Below are 18,411 nucleotides of genomic sequence, written 5' to 3'. Positions count from 1 at the left end.
TTTGACACGCAGGGGCACTTTGGAGAGGACACAGTGGCCCACAGACAGGCAACCCCCCTGGATCACACAGAGGGGAGCATATCTAGAACACCAATTTAGAGAGGGCCAACGCATACAAAGACATTCTTTCTGGGAGACAACTTGATCCATTTAGATGTGGTAATTGCTACGTAAGTGCTGTGGTGGCAGCAGAAAGCACTGGAAGGGTGGGCAGGAGGGAGGGGTACTGCTCTCTCAGAAGTCAGTGTTAGGGGCGCCTTGCTATGCTATTGGAGACCAGAGGGCTCTAATCCTCAGCCTGCAGAGGATTAAGTTAGTGCCAAGAGGAATTCAAATACTAGAAGTGTATGCCCATCAGTCTGCTAGTCCTGAAAACGCATGCACCCGACTCACACAGAGGGAGGGTTCCAGCATTGCCTGGGAGTGGCTGCTCTAACATTGCCCCACAAGGTTCCCTCTGGACAAGTGACTTTTCAGTTCTTACTGTGCAAGTGGCACAGAAAAGCCCTCTCCTTTCACACTCATCCTTTTGGCCTCTACACCAGTGGAACCAGGCAAGGCAGGCTCCTGGGCACAAAGCTGACAGCCTGTGAATACTGTAGACATGAACTCCCCTATGTTTGCAGCAAGGCCATGAAAGGACAATAGCTGCAAGACTAGCCTTCTTCAGAAGAGCTACCTCTGGACACCTCCCCAGCTGGCAAGTTCACCCAAGCATATTGACTGTGGCAACTGAAGACTTCACCTCCAGCTGCTGAGCGAACAGTCCAACTCTAGCAGAGATTCCCTGTACCCAAGGAAGCGCTGCCAGTGGAACCCATTGTGCCTGGGAAGCTCACTGAAAGTCTCCTTTTCTGGGTTCAACAGATCTGCAAACAACCCGAGTTTCAGCCCAGCCCAGCTCTCTTGAGAGCCTGGCTTCAAGTTCCCAACTTACCCTCATGTGATCAAATGCGATTCCAACCTTGTCAGAGAAGGCTGCACTGAAGAGTGGGATCTTGGCATACCGCTGGCTGAAGTGATTGAGCATGATGAATTCTGCATTCATCTTCATCCCAATCCCAATCGCCTGGGACGTCGTGCTGCAAGGGAGGCGAGACTGAACCGTTAGTGGAACTCTGGTGACCGCACGGAGAGGCCAGACAGCACAGCCCTCTCCATGAGGGGATCTGGAGGCAGCGTTACCAAGTGCTAATGCCCCAGCCTTTACCCAACACAGGCAAAATGTGCCAGCTGGAGCTCAAGTGCATGCGAACTTGAATTGCTCTTATTTTAATCAGCTAGTGCATGAAGATGGCTTCCTCATCAGCAGATGTGCCATACAGTGAGCAAGTCACACTTGCCCCTCCAGCAAGGAAGTGGGGGCAAGCAAGGCTGCAGTGAGCTGGATGTTCACCATTTTTTAGAAGAATTCTGGGAACATGGGGTTTACTTGCATGCTTATCCCTGGTGGTGCCAAGCTTGTTATTCCCATCCCCGCATCCCATGTACCAGAACCACACCCACATCCCTCCCCTTTACCCATGAGCTGTGCTTGGGTCTTCTCTGCACCCATGTAGGGCACAGTGCTCCCCTTCTTACCCCCTTTGAATTGGGCATTCACAAGGTACACACCAGTCCTGAGACACGCAGATCAGATCGGTCCCCAAGTGAATTCAAGAGTGAGAGGGGTACCAAATGATCCAAGTCTTCACCCTAATACCAATGGGTAACCAGCTAAGGGCCCCTCTAGCAGAGCACACTTCTCTAGCTACCCAGCTGTATAGTAACAGCTCCCTATCCTGAGGGAATGCCCCCTGTGTCCAGGTTACAGAACCAGTTAGTTCACCATCAATAAGAGGTCGAACTCTCAAACTGGGATCATCCAGAGCCTGGAGATATGTGTGCACCCAGGACATCCTGGGCAGCAGAAATCTCTTTCATCACTAGCTCCGAGGGCCAAGCCCAGTTCTGTATCTCACTCTTAGGAAGACAGTTTCCCAGAAATACCCTACCTGTGTGTCTTCTCTACTGCCTCTTCTTCCAAGCCATCCTCTAACGTTGCTTCATGGATCAGCAGTGTAGCATCTTTTCCTGCGTAAGACCGTATATTCATTCTGTACTTCTGGTGGAACATAAACTTTCCCCCCCGCCCGACGTGGTATCAACTAGGACACGTACTATGTTTATTAGAAAAACAACAAGGAGTCCGGTGGCACCTTAAAGACTAATGGATTTATTTGGGCATAAGCTTTCTTGGGTAAAAAACCCACTTCTTCAGACGCACCTGAAGAAGTGGGTTTTTTACCCATGAAAGCTTATGCCCAAATAAATCCATTAGTCTTTAAGGTGCCACCGGACTCCTTGTTGTTTTTTGTGGATACAGACAAACATGGCTCCCCCCAATACTTGACACTATGTTTATTAGGGGACAAGTGTGCTTCTCTACTCCCCAGTACTTCCAGCAGTGAACCCAGAAAGAAAGGCAAAGATAATGCACCCCAATCCTTGTCCCACCTGACCAGTGTAGCTAGAGTTAGTTATAATACTTGTGGCACACAAAAGTTAACGTACAGAGCTGTTCTGCACTCAGTCTCTACTCAGAGCCCAAGACTGCCTCCCTGCAGCATTTTGAGATGAGACACCCCAACACTTGCAAGAGCAGATTATGGAGGATTTATCAACATCTGTTTCACTCACTAACAGGCCAACGACTGTTGGCAAAGCGATTACAGCGCATTTTCAACTCACCCATTCGGACCAAGGCCTCGCAGGGCATCGTGTCACCAGAATAGACGATCTTCCAGCCAGATGTGTGTTCCATCGAACAAGCAAAGGCATTTTTACAGTGCCGGACCTCGCATGTCTGGAACTGAACAGGACCACAAGTGTTATCCACCATAGGTTACCCCTACACTCTTCTTGCTGCCTTCTCCTGGCTGCCAGCCAGCTTACCTCCGCAAAGTCAAACTTCTCCAGCAGTGAGCCAATGAGCGCTTCGGCTTTAGGTCCGATGACTTTTGCCCCTTCCACCAGAAACCTGGCAGGAATCATACTGCAGAAGAAAATGGGGAGACATTTAGGAAGTCAAGTCTTCACTGAAAACTCTTCATGTGAGCAGAGCAGCATGTTCCATTTGAGAAACAGTGAGATTTCTCCAGGACAGGTCTACTAGGTCTGTGCTGGGACATTCACATTTTATTTTCCCAACTTCAGATTGTTCATCCTCAAACCCTTCCTTGAGTCCCAGGGCAGGTGCCTTTCCCATGAGAACACCTTCCCTCCACACCCTTTCACATAGCTCTCCTCTCATTCTCTCTTCCCCCACCCTTCCTCCATAAGCAGGGAAGACTCATCCACCAAGTACCCTCTTCCCATCTTCAAATTAATTTCCCCTCCTGGAATCCTTGCCCCCTTGTTCTCTCACTCTCTTGCCTGGGCTGTTGCTTCATGCCTGTTTGTTTGATCTCTGCTCAAGGTCTTGCTAGGTTGCTGGAGTGCCATGCAAGTTTTGCATCATCGCATAAATGGCTAGTACAATTCAGCAATGTCAAGCCACATCCACCCTTTTCAAACTACAAAGTATGGAAACATGCACTGGGGAGAAGTCAGAGCATCCTTCACAGCATTAGTGGAACTGCCTGCAAAACACCCTGGATTGAGATGTTACTGCCTGACACTCTGAGCTATTAGTGCTCTAGTCCAAGCGCAGCAGCACTAATGGCTGGAGTGCCACGTCTGAACAATACCAAAGAGATCACAGGCCTAGAAGGAGCCTATTCTGAGCAGATCTCAGCAACTTCCAAAGCCATACGGTGCTGGACTGCTTCCCCTCAGTTGGGTCACATGGCCCTGTAACTCCAGACATGCAGTGTCCAAGCCCACGGTGTAACACAGAAGGAGCCTGGCTATTGAAAGGTTCAAGTCTAGCTAGTGGTATGCAACTGCAAAACCTAAAGTGATCCTTTGACATAAGGCCTCAGCATTCACGCCTCCTACAAACAAGCAGGAGATTTTCGAAGTGCTCAGCCATACACTTTGACAAGAGCGGGGGTAGGCCAACGTTGGCAGTCTGAAAAGCCCACACAGTAGAACAGGGCACTGGTTTTAATGGTCTGCCACAAGAGGCTACTGGGAAGAGAACTTTCTAATGGGTGCCAGGGAAGGCAATAGGATTTCCCCCAGAGAACCTCTGCACTGATGCTTGGTAGGAGTTTATAATGATCTGAGAGTCAACAATTAACAGAGTACCCACTGGGGCCACCTTCCCCCTCAAAGATCACCCCGCTAAGCACACGTGACCTATGACAACTCAAAGAAGAGTGCAAGTTTCATGCCAAAAACTGCTGGAGTGCCTCGAAGTTCCTTTGTGCTTATGCAGTAACCAAAAGAAAGAAACTGGGTCGTTGCCTGCAGAGTCCTGATCTGTTCCAAGGGGTATGCAGCCTGGCCAATCTGAACTGGGTCTGCTGGTGGCTGATTACAGTGCCTCACATCCTAGAGAAGCTTTGTCATTACTATGAGAGTTTGAATTGCAAGGATTTAGACTAGATTCTGCTGTGCACGCTCACAGGGAAAGCTCTCAATGCCCAGCCTTCTCAGCGTGGGTTTTGGCCAGTGGCGCTCAGAGTACTGGAGCTGCTGGAGGAATTCTGTTCCATTCTCAATGCTTTAGCCGCCGATACTGGCTTGTTACCACCCATCATGAGGTGTTGACTTGACTAGCAGCAGCAGCGGGGGCTGCTCTTAAGCAAATCTATTTCCTTCTTGTCAGAGTTCTCAGAGCAGTTTTGGGCAATGGCTCTCCTTCCAAGGAGGAATGCCCCAGAATTCCACCAGTCCTCCTCAATGCGTATCACGTTGTGGTGGAGGGGTGCGGAAGAGAAGAAACTGGTGGCTTCGGCTTGCAGATGAGAGTCAGTAGCTGAGTCTCGGTCCTGACAAAGATGAGGTGACATGATTGTCATGACAACCATCACATGTGCCACCATCAACTATGCCTTTGTCAGCTTGAGATCAGACACAGCAGTGGCCTCTATCAGTGGGAGATCTAACTCCCTCCCTGGGGAACTGACACAGGACGTAGGAGCTCACTGCTGGGAGCACACTATGCCAATTCTCCAGAACCTGCCTCTCCCGAGAGGCACTCAAAATGGAAGGCCCATTTTTACAAGATAACCTGTCACCAGTCCTTCAAGTACCCAGTGAGCCTGCCTAGACCCTGCGGCCTGCTTTCTACCTCTTCCCTCAGGATTTAGTGGGCAGAGTTGGGTGATTATAGCTCAAGAGTACACATCTGGGAGGAAGGGACTATCATCCAGAACCAGTAACAACTAGCAGGTTAGCCCATTAAGGCAACAGGAGATTGGGCAAGTGGGATCATGGCAAGGAAGGAGGTGGGGGCTAGCCAGCAGATACTGACTGGGACTCGGCTAGTCCACTGTTAATGCTGACAACCCCTGGGTGAGTCCTGGTTGGCTTGTTGGTCATCATGCCGGCCCTTTTGACATCCCCAAGTAGGGGAGAGCAGAATCCCTTAAGGAACTGCAATCACCACCTGTCTGGAGCCATGGGTCAGAAGCCAGTCTGCCCATTCAGGCTCTGACACAGGATACGACTACACTGCAGCTGGTAACTGAACACCCCATCTCAGGTACACATACAAGCTCTAGCTTTGAATGAGCCAGCGTGCTAAAAAAATAGCAGTGTGGCTGTAAGGATGAGCCACCTGAGCACAAGCCGGTCCATGATCCTAGGTGTGGACGTGGGTGGCTAGCCTGAGCCACTGTGACCACAATGTTATTTTTAGCGTGTTAGCTGGATCAGAGCTAGTTTGTGTATTCATGTGGGCTGGGGAGCATGCTCCCCAACTGCAGCTTAAACATACCCGAAGTGTTAGGGATGGGGTGCCTAGCCCAGCAGCAAGAACAGCTCTCCCTTCAGCCTTGGGATCCCTGGCCTCAGGGCTAGGGAACAAACATCACCTTATGGGGCAAGGTCAGCGCTCCCCTGCCCCTAGCTGCTGCAGTCATTAGCAGCCACTGCTAATGCCTAGCTCCCAGACATATGCCCTTGGAATACAATCACCTGACCCTACACACTGAGTCCCAGGTGAAGACTAAGGAGAAACCAGCAACTCCAAGTACTCTACTAGCCTGCCACAAGGCCTGTGATTTGAAGCTGTACTCCAGCTCCATCAGTGCATGCTGCAAACCCCGCCTGTGCGCTCCGGCTCCAGGGGAGGAAGGAGCAAGAAGGCAGTGTCTGAAGTAGGGTATTTGAGATCATCTCTTTTGGTTGGTTAGTTTTTGCAGTGAGGTGACATTTTGCTGCTAAGATTCTCTGACCAGCTGCATTTAAGTGCTCATCAATTGCAGAGATCAACTGAAATACAGCAGACAGATCCTGTACAGCATACTGCACTGCAGCACGGGCAAGGCAGTGGTTTGCCCTGGCCCATGAATCAAAAGGACACAGTGGGAGTATTTCCTAGTAATTCAACTACCTGCGACTAGCCAGGGAGGCACTCACTTGACGTGACCAAGAATCTCTTGGCAGTTGTCGTGGTACTGGTGCAGCCATGACATGATCTGCGTGGGCGCTATCAGCAGCAGCGGGCTTGATGGCTGACCAAAGGATGCCTGAAAAAGCAAAACAGGCAAGGAAGAGTCAGTACCGGGGAAATTGCTTCAGAAATAGACTGAGTCCTGCCTTGCATCAAGGGAGAGGCAGGTGTTGCTCCATTGATGTCAGTGGAACCACATCCACAGGCACCAGTGGTGAACTTGGCCCCAAGGTTTAAATGGCAGTGAAATGGCTGAGGTACTTACAAATGCGCGCTGTCTCTCTAGCAGAATGTTCAACAAGCCCTAGAAGAGAGAATATGGAAGAACCGTTGTCAGTCAGTTACTGTGTAATAAACCCACATCAGTGAAGCAGGGTGGCACTAACAGAGCTGATTTCACAGCCATTCCATCAGCTCAGTGAAGTGTGGGGCACCTCTTGAGGGACAAACTAGAGAAGGTCACACAAACTGGACCACTGCTCCTAGGCCTCCCCACCGATGCTGCCTCTGTCCAGATGGCTTTTGCCCTCCAGAGCAGTGAGAGAAGACAATCCTATAGCCCAAACCCTTGTAAATCTGTGTCCTAAAACTTCACACCTGAAAGCTACAACCTTTATAAAGACTTGGGGTGGAGGGGGGGCGGGGAGATGAGGGCATGGGGAGAAGAAACACTGCAACTGAGGCCATGTCAGCCAGGAAGGAGAAAACGCTAATCTGCTTTCTGAGTTCCGTGCCATGGCTGCGTTAACGAGTAGCAGAGAACGCTCAGATCCAACACCCGCTGGTTCAGAAGAGCTAGTAACAAACCACTGAAGACCTCACTCAGATTCTGCCAAGGATGCAGCTGCCCCTTTCCCCACAACCCTTGGAGAAAGGGAAGCCCTTCTGTAAAGTGCAAGCCATCGGGGCACGAAACGCAACCCGCCTGGATCAAGCCGGCATGAAACAGGGAGCCTGTTAGTTTGCTAAAGCTTCTTGTGAAAGCACATTCCAAGTGGTGAGGAGTGCTGAATTTATACCCCTGGGAGCTCAGGAACCCCAGAAACATATACTGTAAAATTCTAAGTTTATTCACCCAGCCCCAGCAACATGCCTGAACCCAGGCTTGCAGGGACCAGTGCTAGAAAGAGACAGGATTAGTAGCAGAACAGAATTCAGCAAGGCTTGGGGATTCTACAGTGGGAAGAACAGCTTATGAGATACAGCTGGGAGGCTACAACCAATATTAATTCCAGGACCATCTAAAAACAAGGGCAACAGAATTGCATGGAGCAGAGCAGGCCGGGACATTTGATGGAGACACTGGAATGGTTACAGAGCCAAGCAGGAGTGAAACATTCACAGGAGAAAATGAGTAGCACACAACAGAACTTTCTCTGACAAGAGCCACCGCTGAAGTGGATACAGCCCACATCCAGCTGGGAACATATCTTCTCTAACTCACCCTTCCGTCCTGCGATACTCACTGTGTGATGATCGGCATGGATGTGAGACACAAACACGGCTGCTGTGTTGCACAGGATTTTGTCCACCTGGTCCCCGTAGTGGCGACAGAGCTGGCCAAATGTTCCCTCCCCACAGTCCAGGAGCAGCGACTGGGTAGAGCTGGCGACACAGAAGAGCGGGTGTATTGCTGGCAGAATGGATGACAACAAATGAATGCTGCCCAGCACACCAGCTCAGGGTGTGATCTGGAAAGGCAGCAAACAGCATTTCTGCCACTAGTGCTCTCTCTCCGTAGAAAGGACCTGGAGGGGCCAACTCTGAAAGTTCAGTCTCCATAGCTGCTTCAGCTCTTGTTCTCTGAGCTGATGCAGACAGGAATGGGGACACCTGATGTCAAGCAGAGTGGTGGTCTGAAGGCAGTCACAAGACCACTTTGCCCACCTACAGTGGGAATCTTGAGTATGTTTGAACTAGTGACCAAGGTTCAACATTCCCAGGCCCATTCCCAATCCCTTCAGCATCTGCAGAGTTATTAGGTCCATGAACTCCAAGTGAGGCACACATCAGTATGCTGGCACATCTGTATAGCCATCCACATGACAAACCACTTCCCTCCCCTGGTGATTCCAAACGTACAGGAAGGGAAAAGTACAGAGTGCTAGCATTTACCTGCTATTTATCAGGGTGGAGCTGACGTTCCGGATTTTCATTGGAATTGCAGAGCCTGTTCCTAGGAAAACGATTTCCGGGTAATGCTCAGTTTTACCTAGAGAAAATATACAACATGCCTTGCATTAATGCTGGCAAGAACCCGCTGCATTGTGGTACGATAAGCTCCCAGCCAGGTTAGAAGTTCAATATCTAAGCACAAGATCTCCAGATCCTGCCTCAGGCTAGTCAGCTCGTCCAACTGGATCTTGACCCCTAGCCTCCAAGCTAATGGAGTGGGGATGGGGAAAAGGGACAAAATCTTCTAAAATGATAGCAGGACACCTTGCTGCATGTCCACCCAGAATGGAGGCAGCCGAGTCAGGACTAGGCTTGGTAGTGACTGACATACACTGCCATCCAATGAGAAGGGATATGGACCTCATGGCAAGATTGTGGACAGGCTGTGCTGGCTTTTCCTGCAGTCATGACTTAGATGTTGATTCACTGCCCCGCGTCACACAGTGGCATCAGTGCATAGCCAGATGACCAGAGCTGGGTTCCAGAGGGAGCCAGCTGTGGATTAGATGCTGTTCTTCACATATTCCACCAAATGGACAGCGTGTTAGAGGAACACTGACTGTTTGGGATCACAACTTCAAAAACCCAAAGCAGCCAGCGATGAGCAGAGCACTGCAGTAGAATGCGATGCTGGGGTTTTGCTGGCGATTAAACCCTCCCCTTGCAGTGCTGGAGCCCCAAACCCAGCACCCTCAAGAGCTAGGAATGCAAACTGGCTTGTGCCATGTTGAATGACAAAGAACAAGTGGGAATGAGCCCATCCCATGCTCTGCTGGGCCCTCAAAGCAACCCTAACAATATGCTGAGTTCATTAGCTTTCAGAGCGATGGGAATATTTTGTCTGGACAGTGTCCCCTTAGAATGCAAGTCCCCAGTTTGTTTCTATCCAACAACTCAACCCACCTCCCTGGTCAAGCCAGACTTATCTGCTACTTCAATCAAAGGGCCCTGCACACTCTCCTCACCTGACCTGACTGGCCCAGCCTGCAGGCTCTCTCTGCACTCCTTCACACAGTCCTGGAAGCCAGGGAGCTCCAGGGCTTCAGCCACAAATTCACTGGAATTGCAGACAGCAACCACATCCCTGAAAAGATCCACAGGCCACAGATCAGGATGTGGCTGGGGAGGGAGGGGGCAGCTGAAGAGAGTTTAATTTATGGGGCAAAGTGTCAAATTACTGCGTAGAAACTAGCCTAGTATGAAAGTTTCCTTAACAGTCCCCAGACGTGCCTGCTTTAAAACTACTATTCACCAGAGGGCAGTAAAACGCCACATACCCATGACTGCTGGCAGACTACAGGAGGAGCATGGGCTCTTGGAAACAGGGTAACTCACTCCAGCAAGAGGGAATCATTGCTTGACCTCAGAATTTAAGCCAGTGGTCCCCAACATTTTTCATCTGGCGGGTGCCAGATGAAGGACTGTGGCAGCAGTCGAGCATCCGCCGAAATGCCACCTCTGGATGACGCTGCTTGTCAGCGGTAAGCAGCATCATCCAGAGGCATCGCCGCCAAATTTCAGCGGATGCTCATCCGCCGGCCAGTACGCGGGCGCATTTAGATGGGGACCCCTGATTTAAGGGCTACATGGTGCACTGGGTCCTAGTGAATCCTGCACAGCTCGGGGCAGCGTACAGCACAATGTACCAAACACTTCACTCACCCATACTAGTTTCAGAGCCAATCTTCTTGCATGTACAGGAATATCCTGAGAAGGTTTCAGGACCATTATCACATGCAAGTAGAGTGAAGCCTTAATGTTTAAACAGAATCCATTCCCCTTCCTCACAACTGAATTTGAGACTTCCCTCTTCCTCTGAAGCCATTGGCCACAGCTGGAGACAGAACACTGGAAAGGGAGGACCAGTGGTTCAGAGACCTTTCTTAGACGGCTGGCTGGAGAGCAGGTCTTACTCACTCTAGGTCGTAACGATGTGGGGTTTGGAAGAAATTCTGTTCCCCTCTTCCCCATCAGACTAGCAGGTACAACAGTGTGTTCTATTTTCCCTTCTGCAGCATGGGGCCTCTCTCACCTGCTAGGATCATCTGGGTATGTCTCCCCTAATCAGTTCCCTGCCATTGGTACCTTTCTAGGACTCTCCTGTTCTTGGCCTGGGGCACACCACCATTTAGTATCTGGAGTAGGGGAGGGATAGCTCAGTGGTTTGAGCATTGGCCTGCTAAACCCAGGGTTGTGAGTTCAATCCTTGAGGGGGCTACTTAGGGATCTGGGGCAAAAACAGTACTTGGTCCTGCTAGTGAAGGCAAGGGCTGGACTAGATGACCCTTCGGGGTCCCTTCCAGTTCTAGGAGATAATAATAATAATGGAAATATACCTATTATTGTTGTTGTTTTACTCTAACATAAGCCATGGGATTTGATACAGGGGTAACTGAGTGTAATGTAATGGCCTGTGATATACAGGTTGGACTAGATCAGTGATTCTCAACCAGGGGTATGCATATCCCCAAGGGCATGCAGAGTTCTTCCGGGGGTACAATCAACTCATCTAGGTATTTGCCTAGTTTTACAACAGGCTGCATAAAAACCACTAGCTAAGTCAGTACAAACTGAAATTTCATACAGACAATGGGCTTGTTTATCCTGCTTTATACACTGAAATGTAAGTGAGATATTTCTATTCCAGTTGGCTTATTTTATAATTATATGGTAAAACTGAGAAAGTCAGCAATTTTTCAGTTAGTGTGCTCCAACACTTTTGTATTGTTATGTCTGATTTTGTAAGCAAGTCGTTTTTAAAGTGAGGTGGGCCATGGGCTATGCAAGACAAATCAGACTTGTGAAAGAGGTACAGTAGTCTGGAAACACTGAGAGCCATGGGATTAGAACTAATGATTCCTTCTTGCCTTAAAACGATGAAATCTCTATGACAGAAGACACATATTTAGACATCCACTTGTACATTACACCTACAGGTCCAGTCAAACGCAGAGTCTTAGAGATTTGTGCAACATTCAACAAAATGGGGCCTTGGATTTCTTTGGGGACCCCACAATGCAACCCCCATCCACATCCCAACACACACACACACACACACACACACAAGCTGTTAAAAGATTCTCCAGGGGTCTGATCCTGCACAGATTAGCCCAAAATCAGAGTGCAAAGGTGACTTCAAGCCACCTTTGCTGCACCATCATTTAGATGCTGAATGCTCCTTGATTTCAGCTCATCATCTGATCATCTAAAATGACTTCTGCTCCCATGCAGGTGCCCCCCCAGGCAGGAGGCCAGATTTCTCTTCAGTTTATATATAACTGAGGGTACCAACCTCTGCCACTGCAGTTTGGGTCTCAGCTGGTATTTCAGGAGGCACTCTCCCCGCACAACAGGAACGCTGAAAGTGGCCTCTTCTTCCTGGAGAGGAGACAGAAGGAGCAACATGGAAGCGTGCACGAGCTCGCCTCTGCAGACATCTGCAGCCAGGCGTAGCCTCTTACCCGACTCTGGTAGCTGGTTAGCAGTGGGAAGATTTCTGAGTGAATGAGGTTCAGCTGAGTTTGGATCTTGTGGCTGCGGAGACAGTGCACAGTGTTTGCATTTTCATTAAGTATCAAATGTTCCGTTGTGGGTCCAAACCTGGAGAAAGACAGAAGGAATAGTAAGATACATGTCCAGAAACAAGACTACTTCAGCTCCAACCCACTGCCGGGCACCTGATGCCATTAACTAACCACTGCTCTCTGAATTGACACATGCCCTTTCCCACAGCTGTTATAGACTAGACTTTAAGGTCAGAAGGGACTATTATGATCATCTAGTCTGACCTCCTGCACAACGCAGGCCACAGAATCCCACCCACCCACCCACTCCTGTAACAAACCCCTGACCTATGTCTGATTAACTGAAATCCTCAAGTTGTGGTCTGAAGACCTCAAGCTGCAGAGAATCCTCCAGCAAGTGACCCATTCCCCATGCTGCAGAGGAAGGCGAAAAACCTCCAGGGCCTCTGCCAATCTGCCCTGGACAAAAATTCCTTCTCGATCCCAAATATGGCGATCAGCTAAACCCTGAGCATGTGGGCAAGATTCACCAGCCAGCACCCAGGAAAGAATTCTTTGTAGTAACTCAGATCCCATACCATCACAGACCATCGGGCATATTTACCTGCTAATAATCAAAAACCAATTAATTGCCAAAATTAGGCTATCCCATCATACCACTGCCTCCATAAACTTATCAAGCTTAGTCTTGAAGTCAGATCTGTCTTTTGCCCCCACTACACCTTTTAGAAGGCTGTTCCAGAACTTCACTCCTCTAATGGTTAGAAACCTTCGTCTAATTTCAAATCTAAACTTCCTAGTGCCCAGTTTACATCCATTTGTTCTTGTGTCCACATTGGTACTAAAACTTAAATATTGCCTCTCCCTCCCTTATATTTATCCATCTCCCCTCAGCCTTCTTTTGGTTAGGCTAAACAAGCCAAGCTCTTTGAGTCTCCTTTCATAAGACAGGTTTTCCATTCCTCGGATCATCCTAGTAGCCCTTCGCTGTACCTGTTCCAGTCTGGGATCACTGAGTTTGTGGGTTATGCTTCCTTCAAGGTTATTTTAATTCAACATAATTAAATAAAAGCCATGTACCTTTCCAGCCACAGTTTGTACCGGATGTCTCGAAGCACTGACTCTGGGGTCATGTGAATAACCAAGGCTACATGACCCTCAGCCTTCCCTTCTTGGTACCTAGAACAGACATTTAAGATCAAAGATTACAACAAGCTTGGCTCCTATTAGACAGAGATCTCGCCTCTTCACCTAAGATGACGAGGCTGCTCTCCAGAATCTATTTACTACCAAGGACACCATAGAGCACAGATTTCCTCCAGGAAGGAAGCCTAGCAGAATGGTTAAAGCTCAGATCTGAGAGTCAAGGAGTTCTGGGTTCTACTCCACCCTCGCCAAGATCCACAGTGCCCTTGGGCCTCTGATCCCACTGCCTCCATCTACACAAAGGGGAAAATTCCTCACAAGCAAGAGGGAGATTAATGATAGGGTAGGCCCATTACTCGGTGAGCAGTTTTAGTCACCACCACCACCACCACCGCCGCCGCTCCTGGCTTGGGTGGGGGAGTTTTGTCAGGTTTAGCCTCACATGCTGCTCCTGGCTGGGGTGGGGGGCACAGCAGCCCTATGCCAGCTTCAGCCCCGCGCGCTGCTGCCAGCTTCAGCCCTGGGGCTTGGGGCACCCCTGGTTGAGAACTGCTGGTCTAGATAATACTTAGCCCTGCCATGAGTGCAGGGGACTAGACAAGATGACCTCTCGAAGTCCCTTCCAGTCCTACAATTCTATGATTCCATCTCTGCGAGTTGGGTGTGATATTAAGAACAGCCATTGTCCATTCAGTTGCAGTGGGGGGAGGGTGCAGAAACTAATTTGCATTTTGGCAGATAACCCCAGTGGGGAAAGCAGCAGCAAGACACTTCCTGCAAGACAGACTCCATGTTGCCTACCCCTCAGCTGGAAACTGACTCAGCTGGAGATATCTTCAGAAGATTCAACAGACTACAGAAGAGAAGGGTACAGAATCCCAAATTATCAGCCTAGAACAAAGGTCTCAGGGTGCCTTTTGACTTTGGAAGATAGATCCTAAGCCAGGAGTTTGGTCAGTGATATTGATGGAAACGTGCTGAAGGGGTTTTACCTTGAACCCAGACTAGTCTGGGAGATTTTAGTGTCCAGAAAATGTTTCTCTCTCCTGTAACCATTTCGGACTTTAATCCATATGTTCAGTTCAAATCTCTCTGGAATTCAATGACCTTAATTTAAACCAATCCAGTGCTGTTTTTGAACTGAACTGTTTGGTAACTCCAATTACAGCAACAAAACTTAACCTCCCTCTGATTGTTCCAAGACAGGGCTGGACATTTCAGAACACTTTTTGCAGAAATACAAGGCTGGGGAGTGTGTGGAGTCATCTTACTAGTTATTAACCAAGGCTGGTGGAGACCAGCAGAAGTATGATATTGCTGGTAGGCTCCTGGATCCCAAGTGTTGGGCCAGGCCTGCTCAGTACATAGACCAAGTGCATGCTTGTTGCTGACTGTGGGCATCCCAGATAGAACTACAGTAGCAAAGCATTAAGGCACTTAATAGTTATGGGGTAAGAGAACTCTTCACACATTCTGGGGTGAGATCCAGACTGAACAGTGAGTAAGCTCATCATATGCAAAGACCTTTGAAATCTCAGCTACTTAGATGTAAGAACCCACTAAAAGGTGCGTATCATGCAGTCCAGTCACATGACTATTTAAAACTAAGATAGCGGCAACCTCATGAAATATAGTAATTTACTAAGTGCATCAGAGAGAAATACCTTCACCTCTCCCAAGTAAGACGGGCCTTGCAAGGTGCCCTGAAGATAACAAATCCAGGCTACGCCAGGCCGTGCGGACGCGAGTTCTGGAGTCAAGCGCCCTGCACAGACCACACCCCGTCACAACCCTGCCTCTCATACTCCAGCTTCTGTGCCTCTGCGGATCCCTTTTTGGTGGCTCTATATCTCAGCGTGCTATTTGCAGGTTTCCTTAACCAGGCCATTCAGGATGACTTTGCTGTCAGTGGCTCTGGCATTAGCCCACGAGCCACATCAGAGTCCACTTGTAACCAGGCTAACAGGAGATTTTCATTTTCATAAAGTGCTCAAACCTTAGACCCCTCCCCCACCAGCCCTGTATTCTAGGGAGCACCCTTCCCTCCCTCCATCCCCACTGTACCTGCGGAACGTGTCATTTTCACAGACAGCATCCACAAAGCCTTCATGAGGACATTCCACTACAATGAACACAGAGCCTGGATCAGGAGGGGTACAGACCTCTTCGGGCAGGATCTGCAATGAAGCACACAAGGGTTACGCCCTGGTCAGTCCATGGCACATGCTCTCCGAACATGCTCGAGTACGCGGCTCCCTTTTGGCAACATAACCAGCAGCACATGCTGCCCAATCACCAGTCTCACTTCATTGCTCTTCCACAGTAAGCTGGGGACCTCACAGAACTTGCTTGCTCATCAACTGGGTGCCAGGGTGCTCTGCTCAATGGTCAACAAGTCTAAGGATTCATGCTCCAGTTACCATTCTGGCACTCGAGCCATTTTCTCTCCTCCTCTCTCTCCCTCCCTCTCATCGATTCTGCTGGGTCACACAGCCTAATGGATCCCTGGCAATGGCCTCAACAAAGCAAGAAGCGTCTCAGCTGCAGCTGAGGAAAGTTAAGCCTTCTCCTCTGTGCACTGGGGCATGCTCCCATGAGCTCCTTTGGGGAGCAGGTCCAGTTGTCCCTCACTCATGTCTCCTGGGGAGCAGTGATTTTATTTATGGATCTACCAGAAACACCCATGGTTAGAGTCTCACCCCCTTACGAGGCACTAGCCTTGGAGATTAAAGTCTTTATCTGGCCCCCAACATCAGAGCCTTTTAACTGTCTGCAGGGGGTGTGACAGGATAATGAACGAGTGTAATCAGTGAGTGGGGACCCCTGCTTACAGTGGGTCACGTGTGGGTCCTCCTCTGGATCTGAAAGCATAACCGCCTCTACTGCCAGAGCTAACGGACCAGCTGTGTTAGCTCACAGGCTGTTACAGAGTCAAATCACTATAACTGGGCCAGCCACTGAAGCTGAGAAACAAAACACCCACAGTTGGCATGGAATACACAGTCATTTCCGTGTGCCTCACCAACCCTTCTCCTGTGATGGCAGATACTGAACGGATCCCATCTTCAGTGACAGGCACCCTGGGACAACCCGTTACAGAAGGAATGAGGCTGGGAAAGCTTGAAATTGAAACAAGCTGCCAAGGAATGTTATGGAGTCCAAAGAAACATGCAAGGCTGGTACCTGCCATTAAGAGGCATGGTTCAGGGACAGTTCAATCAATCCTACCATGCAACAGGTGCAATGAGAGGACTAGACTGGTTACAGCTGCAGTCCCAAGAGAGGGGATGATTGTGATTGGCATATGAGCTGCATTTAGTTACTACAATGTTCTAAGTGAGATGGGTCTCATGAGGAGGCCTGGTTAAAAACCCACCCTGCCACAAGGCTGGGATAGCCTAGAGTGCAGCCATACCTCTCTGCCTTCGAACATGACACTCTTCCCATCTTTGAGAGCCACAATGATGGGGCCAATGGCTGCTGTCCCACTAAGGATGAGAAAACAAAGACAGCATTAGACTGACAGCGTCCATACAACCAGGATCCTCCCAAGCCCACAGGCAGGGCTCTTGTACTTACACTGGCAGGCCCAGCTCCTTCGCTTTGGCCACCAAGAAGTTTCCCTTCTTTGGATGAAGCTGAAAATAATTTAAAAGAAAAAAGTTTTTCCTCAAAGTTCCCATGTAACAAGTCACCAACTCTTTACAATGTTTAAACATGGATGGAAAGGGAGGGTGGGGGGAAGCAAAAATGGGGTTCATGCCCTTACTGGCTCTGAAATGAGCCATGAAGAGGGACTGCAGGAAATTTTCCTCAGGAATTTTTTTTTTTTTAAGTCTCAGGCACATCAAGTCCTCTCTGCCCTGCTTCAGTGGCTGATCTGCCCAGAGATATGGATCTGGAGCTCCAACCCTTAGAGATGGAGAGTCTAAGATTTTCTTTTGAGAGTTCAGCAGCTGACTTACAGAAGTGTTACAAAAATAAAGCACTACCTAAAGTATTTTAAACAGTGACTAAAAGTCTTTCTACTTTCTATGAGCTTTCACTGCTGTTATACGTCCAGTCTCATAACCCTGCTAGTTCTTCAGTCGCTCACAGAGTCTTCTAGGAAGAGCAGGGTAGACAAGACCTGAATTTGTAGAGTAATAGACAAACAGAAATAAAAATCTTTCTAGCCTTGATGAAGCAGCAAATTAAAAAAAGCTTTCCCTATTGTCAGTCAATTCTAAGTGTGAAGCGCCAGATAGCATTCCAACCGGCCCGATTCTCAATTGCTAGTGTTATTGGATACAAAGGTTGGCATAGAATAAATGTCCAAAACACTCTATTCTGCTAGTTGGTGGTATCTGTAATTAAACTAGTATAGATAAAAGAAGGCAGGAACTCCTATTCCATATGACATTTCTTACTTTACAGATGAAAGCCACCACCAGGGTTGGGTCTCTGCTGCCAACTCTCCTGTTGCCATCTTTAAAGAAAAAAAAGTTACACAGGATGATGTAGTTTCAGCATCTTTTTCCTTACAGCAAAAGGTGCCAACTTCCTGCAGTGTCCCAGAAAAGCTAGGATTTAATCAGGAGTATTTTTAGTAAAACTCATGGACAGATCATGGGCAATAAACAAAAAGTCACAGCCTGTGACCTGTCCATGACCTTTACTATAAATACCAACTAAATCTTCACTGCCCAGGGCCATTCGAGCAGCGGCTGTCTGCGGGACTGCTTGGGCCCCACACTGGCCGCTGCAGAAACCATGGAGGTTGTGGAAAGCCATGGAATCCGTGACTTCTGCAACCTCCATGACAGATATGCAGCCTTAGCCATAAGTGACCATTATGATCATTTAAGTCTAACTTCTTGTCTAGAATTCCAACCCAGGGATTCCTCCATCAAACCCAAAACATCTGAAAGACATCCAGTCTTGATTTCACAACTTGCGGGGTCAGAGAATCCACCTGGTACCAAGGTAAGTTGTTCCAATGGTTAATCACCATCAGTGTTTTAAAAAACCTGTCTCATTTCT

At 48.8% G+C, this 18,411-nt stretch overlaps 1 protein-coding gene across 3 annotated transcripts in view; it reads right to left on the bottom strand.

Annotated features, from left to right (window-relative positions):
- Positions 1-18,411, bottom strand: part of ELAC2 (elaC ribonuclease Z 2) — a 31,260-nt gene that overhangs the window by 1,255 nt on the left and 11,594 nt on the right. For all 3 annotated transcript variants that reach the window (XM_050919247.1, XM_050919245.1, XM_050919246.1), the window contains 16 exons: positions 17,799-17,857; positions 16,969-17,027; positions 16,805-16,877; positions 15,454-15,566; positions 13,324-13,422; positions 12,181-12,319; positions 12,012-12,097; positions 9,685-9,803; positions 8,660-8,756; positions 8,011-8,149; positions 6,810-6,848; positions 6,511-6,620; positions 2,935-3,034; positions 2,731-2,851; positions 1,995-2,073; positions 938-1,082 (listed from right to left, as the gene is read on the bottom strand). In XM_050919247.1, the coding sequence (XP_050775204.1) occupies positions 938-1,082; positions 1,995-2,073; positions 2,731-2,851; positions 2,935-3,034; positions 6,511-6,620; positions 6,810-6,848; positions 8,011-8,149; positions 8,660-8,756; positions 9,685-9,803; positions 12,012-12,097; positions 12,181-12,319; positions 13,324-13,422; positions 15,454-15,566; positions 16,805-16,877; positions 16,969-17,027; positions 17,799-17,857 (1,577 nt within the window). The remainder of the gene's footprint in view (positions 1-937; positions 1,083-1,994; positions 2,074-2,730; positions 2,852-2,934; positions 3,035-6,510; positions 6,621-6,809; positions 6,849-8,010; positions 8,150-8,659; positions 8,757-9,684; positions 9,804-12,011; positions 12,098-12,180; positions 12,320-13,323; positions 13,423-15,453; positions 15,567-16,804; positions 16,878-16,968; positions 17,028-17,798; positions 17,858-18,411) is intronic.

Source organism: Gopherus flavomarginatus, chromosome 12 (genome assembly GCF_025201925.1).
Source record: "Gopherus flavomarginatus isolate rGopFla2 chromosome 12, rGopFla2.mat.asm, whole genome shotgun sequence".
Lineage (NCBI taxonomy): Eukaryota > Metazoa > Chordata > Testudines > Testudinidae > Gopherus > Gopherus flavomarginatus.
Note: the sequence above shows the minus strand (reverse complement) of the source record. Positions and strands in the feature narration are given on the sequence as shown.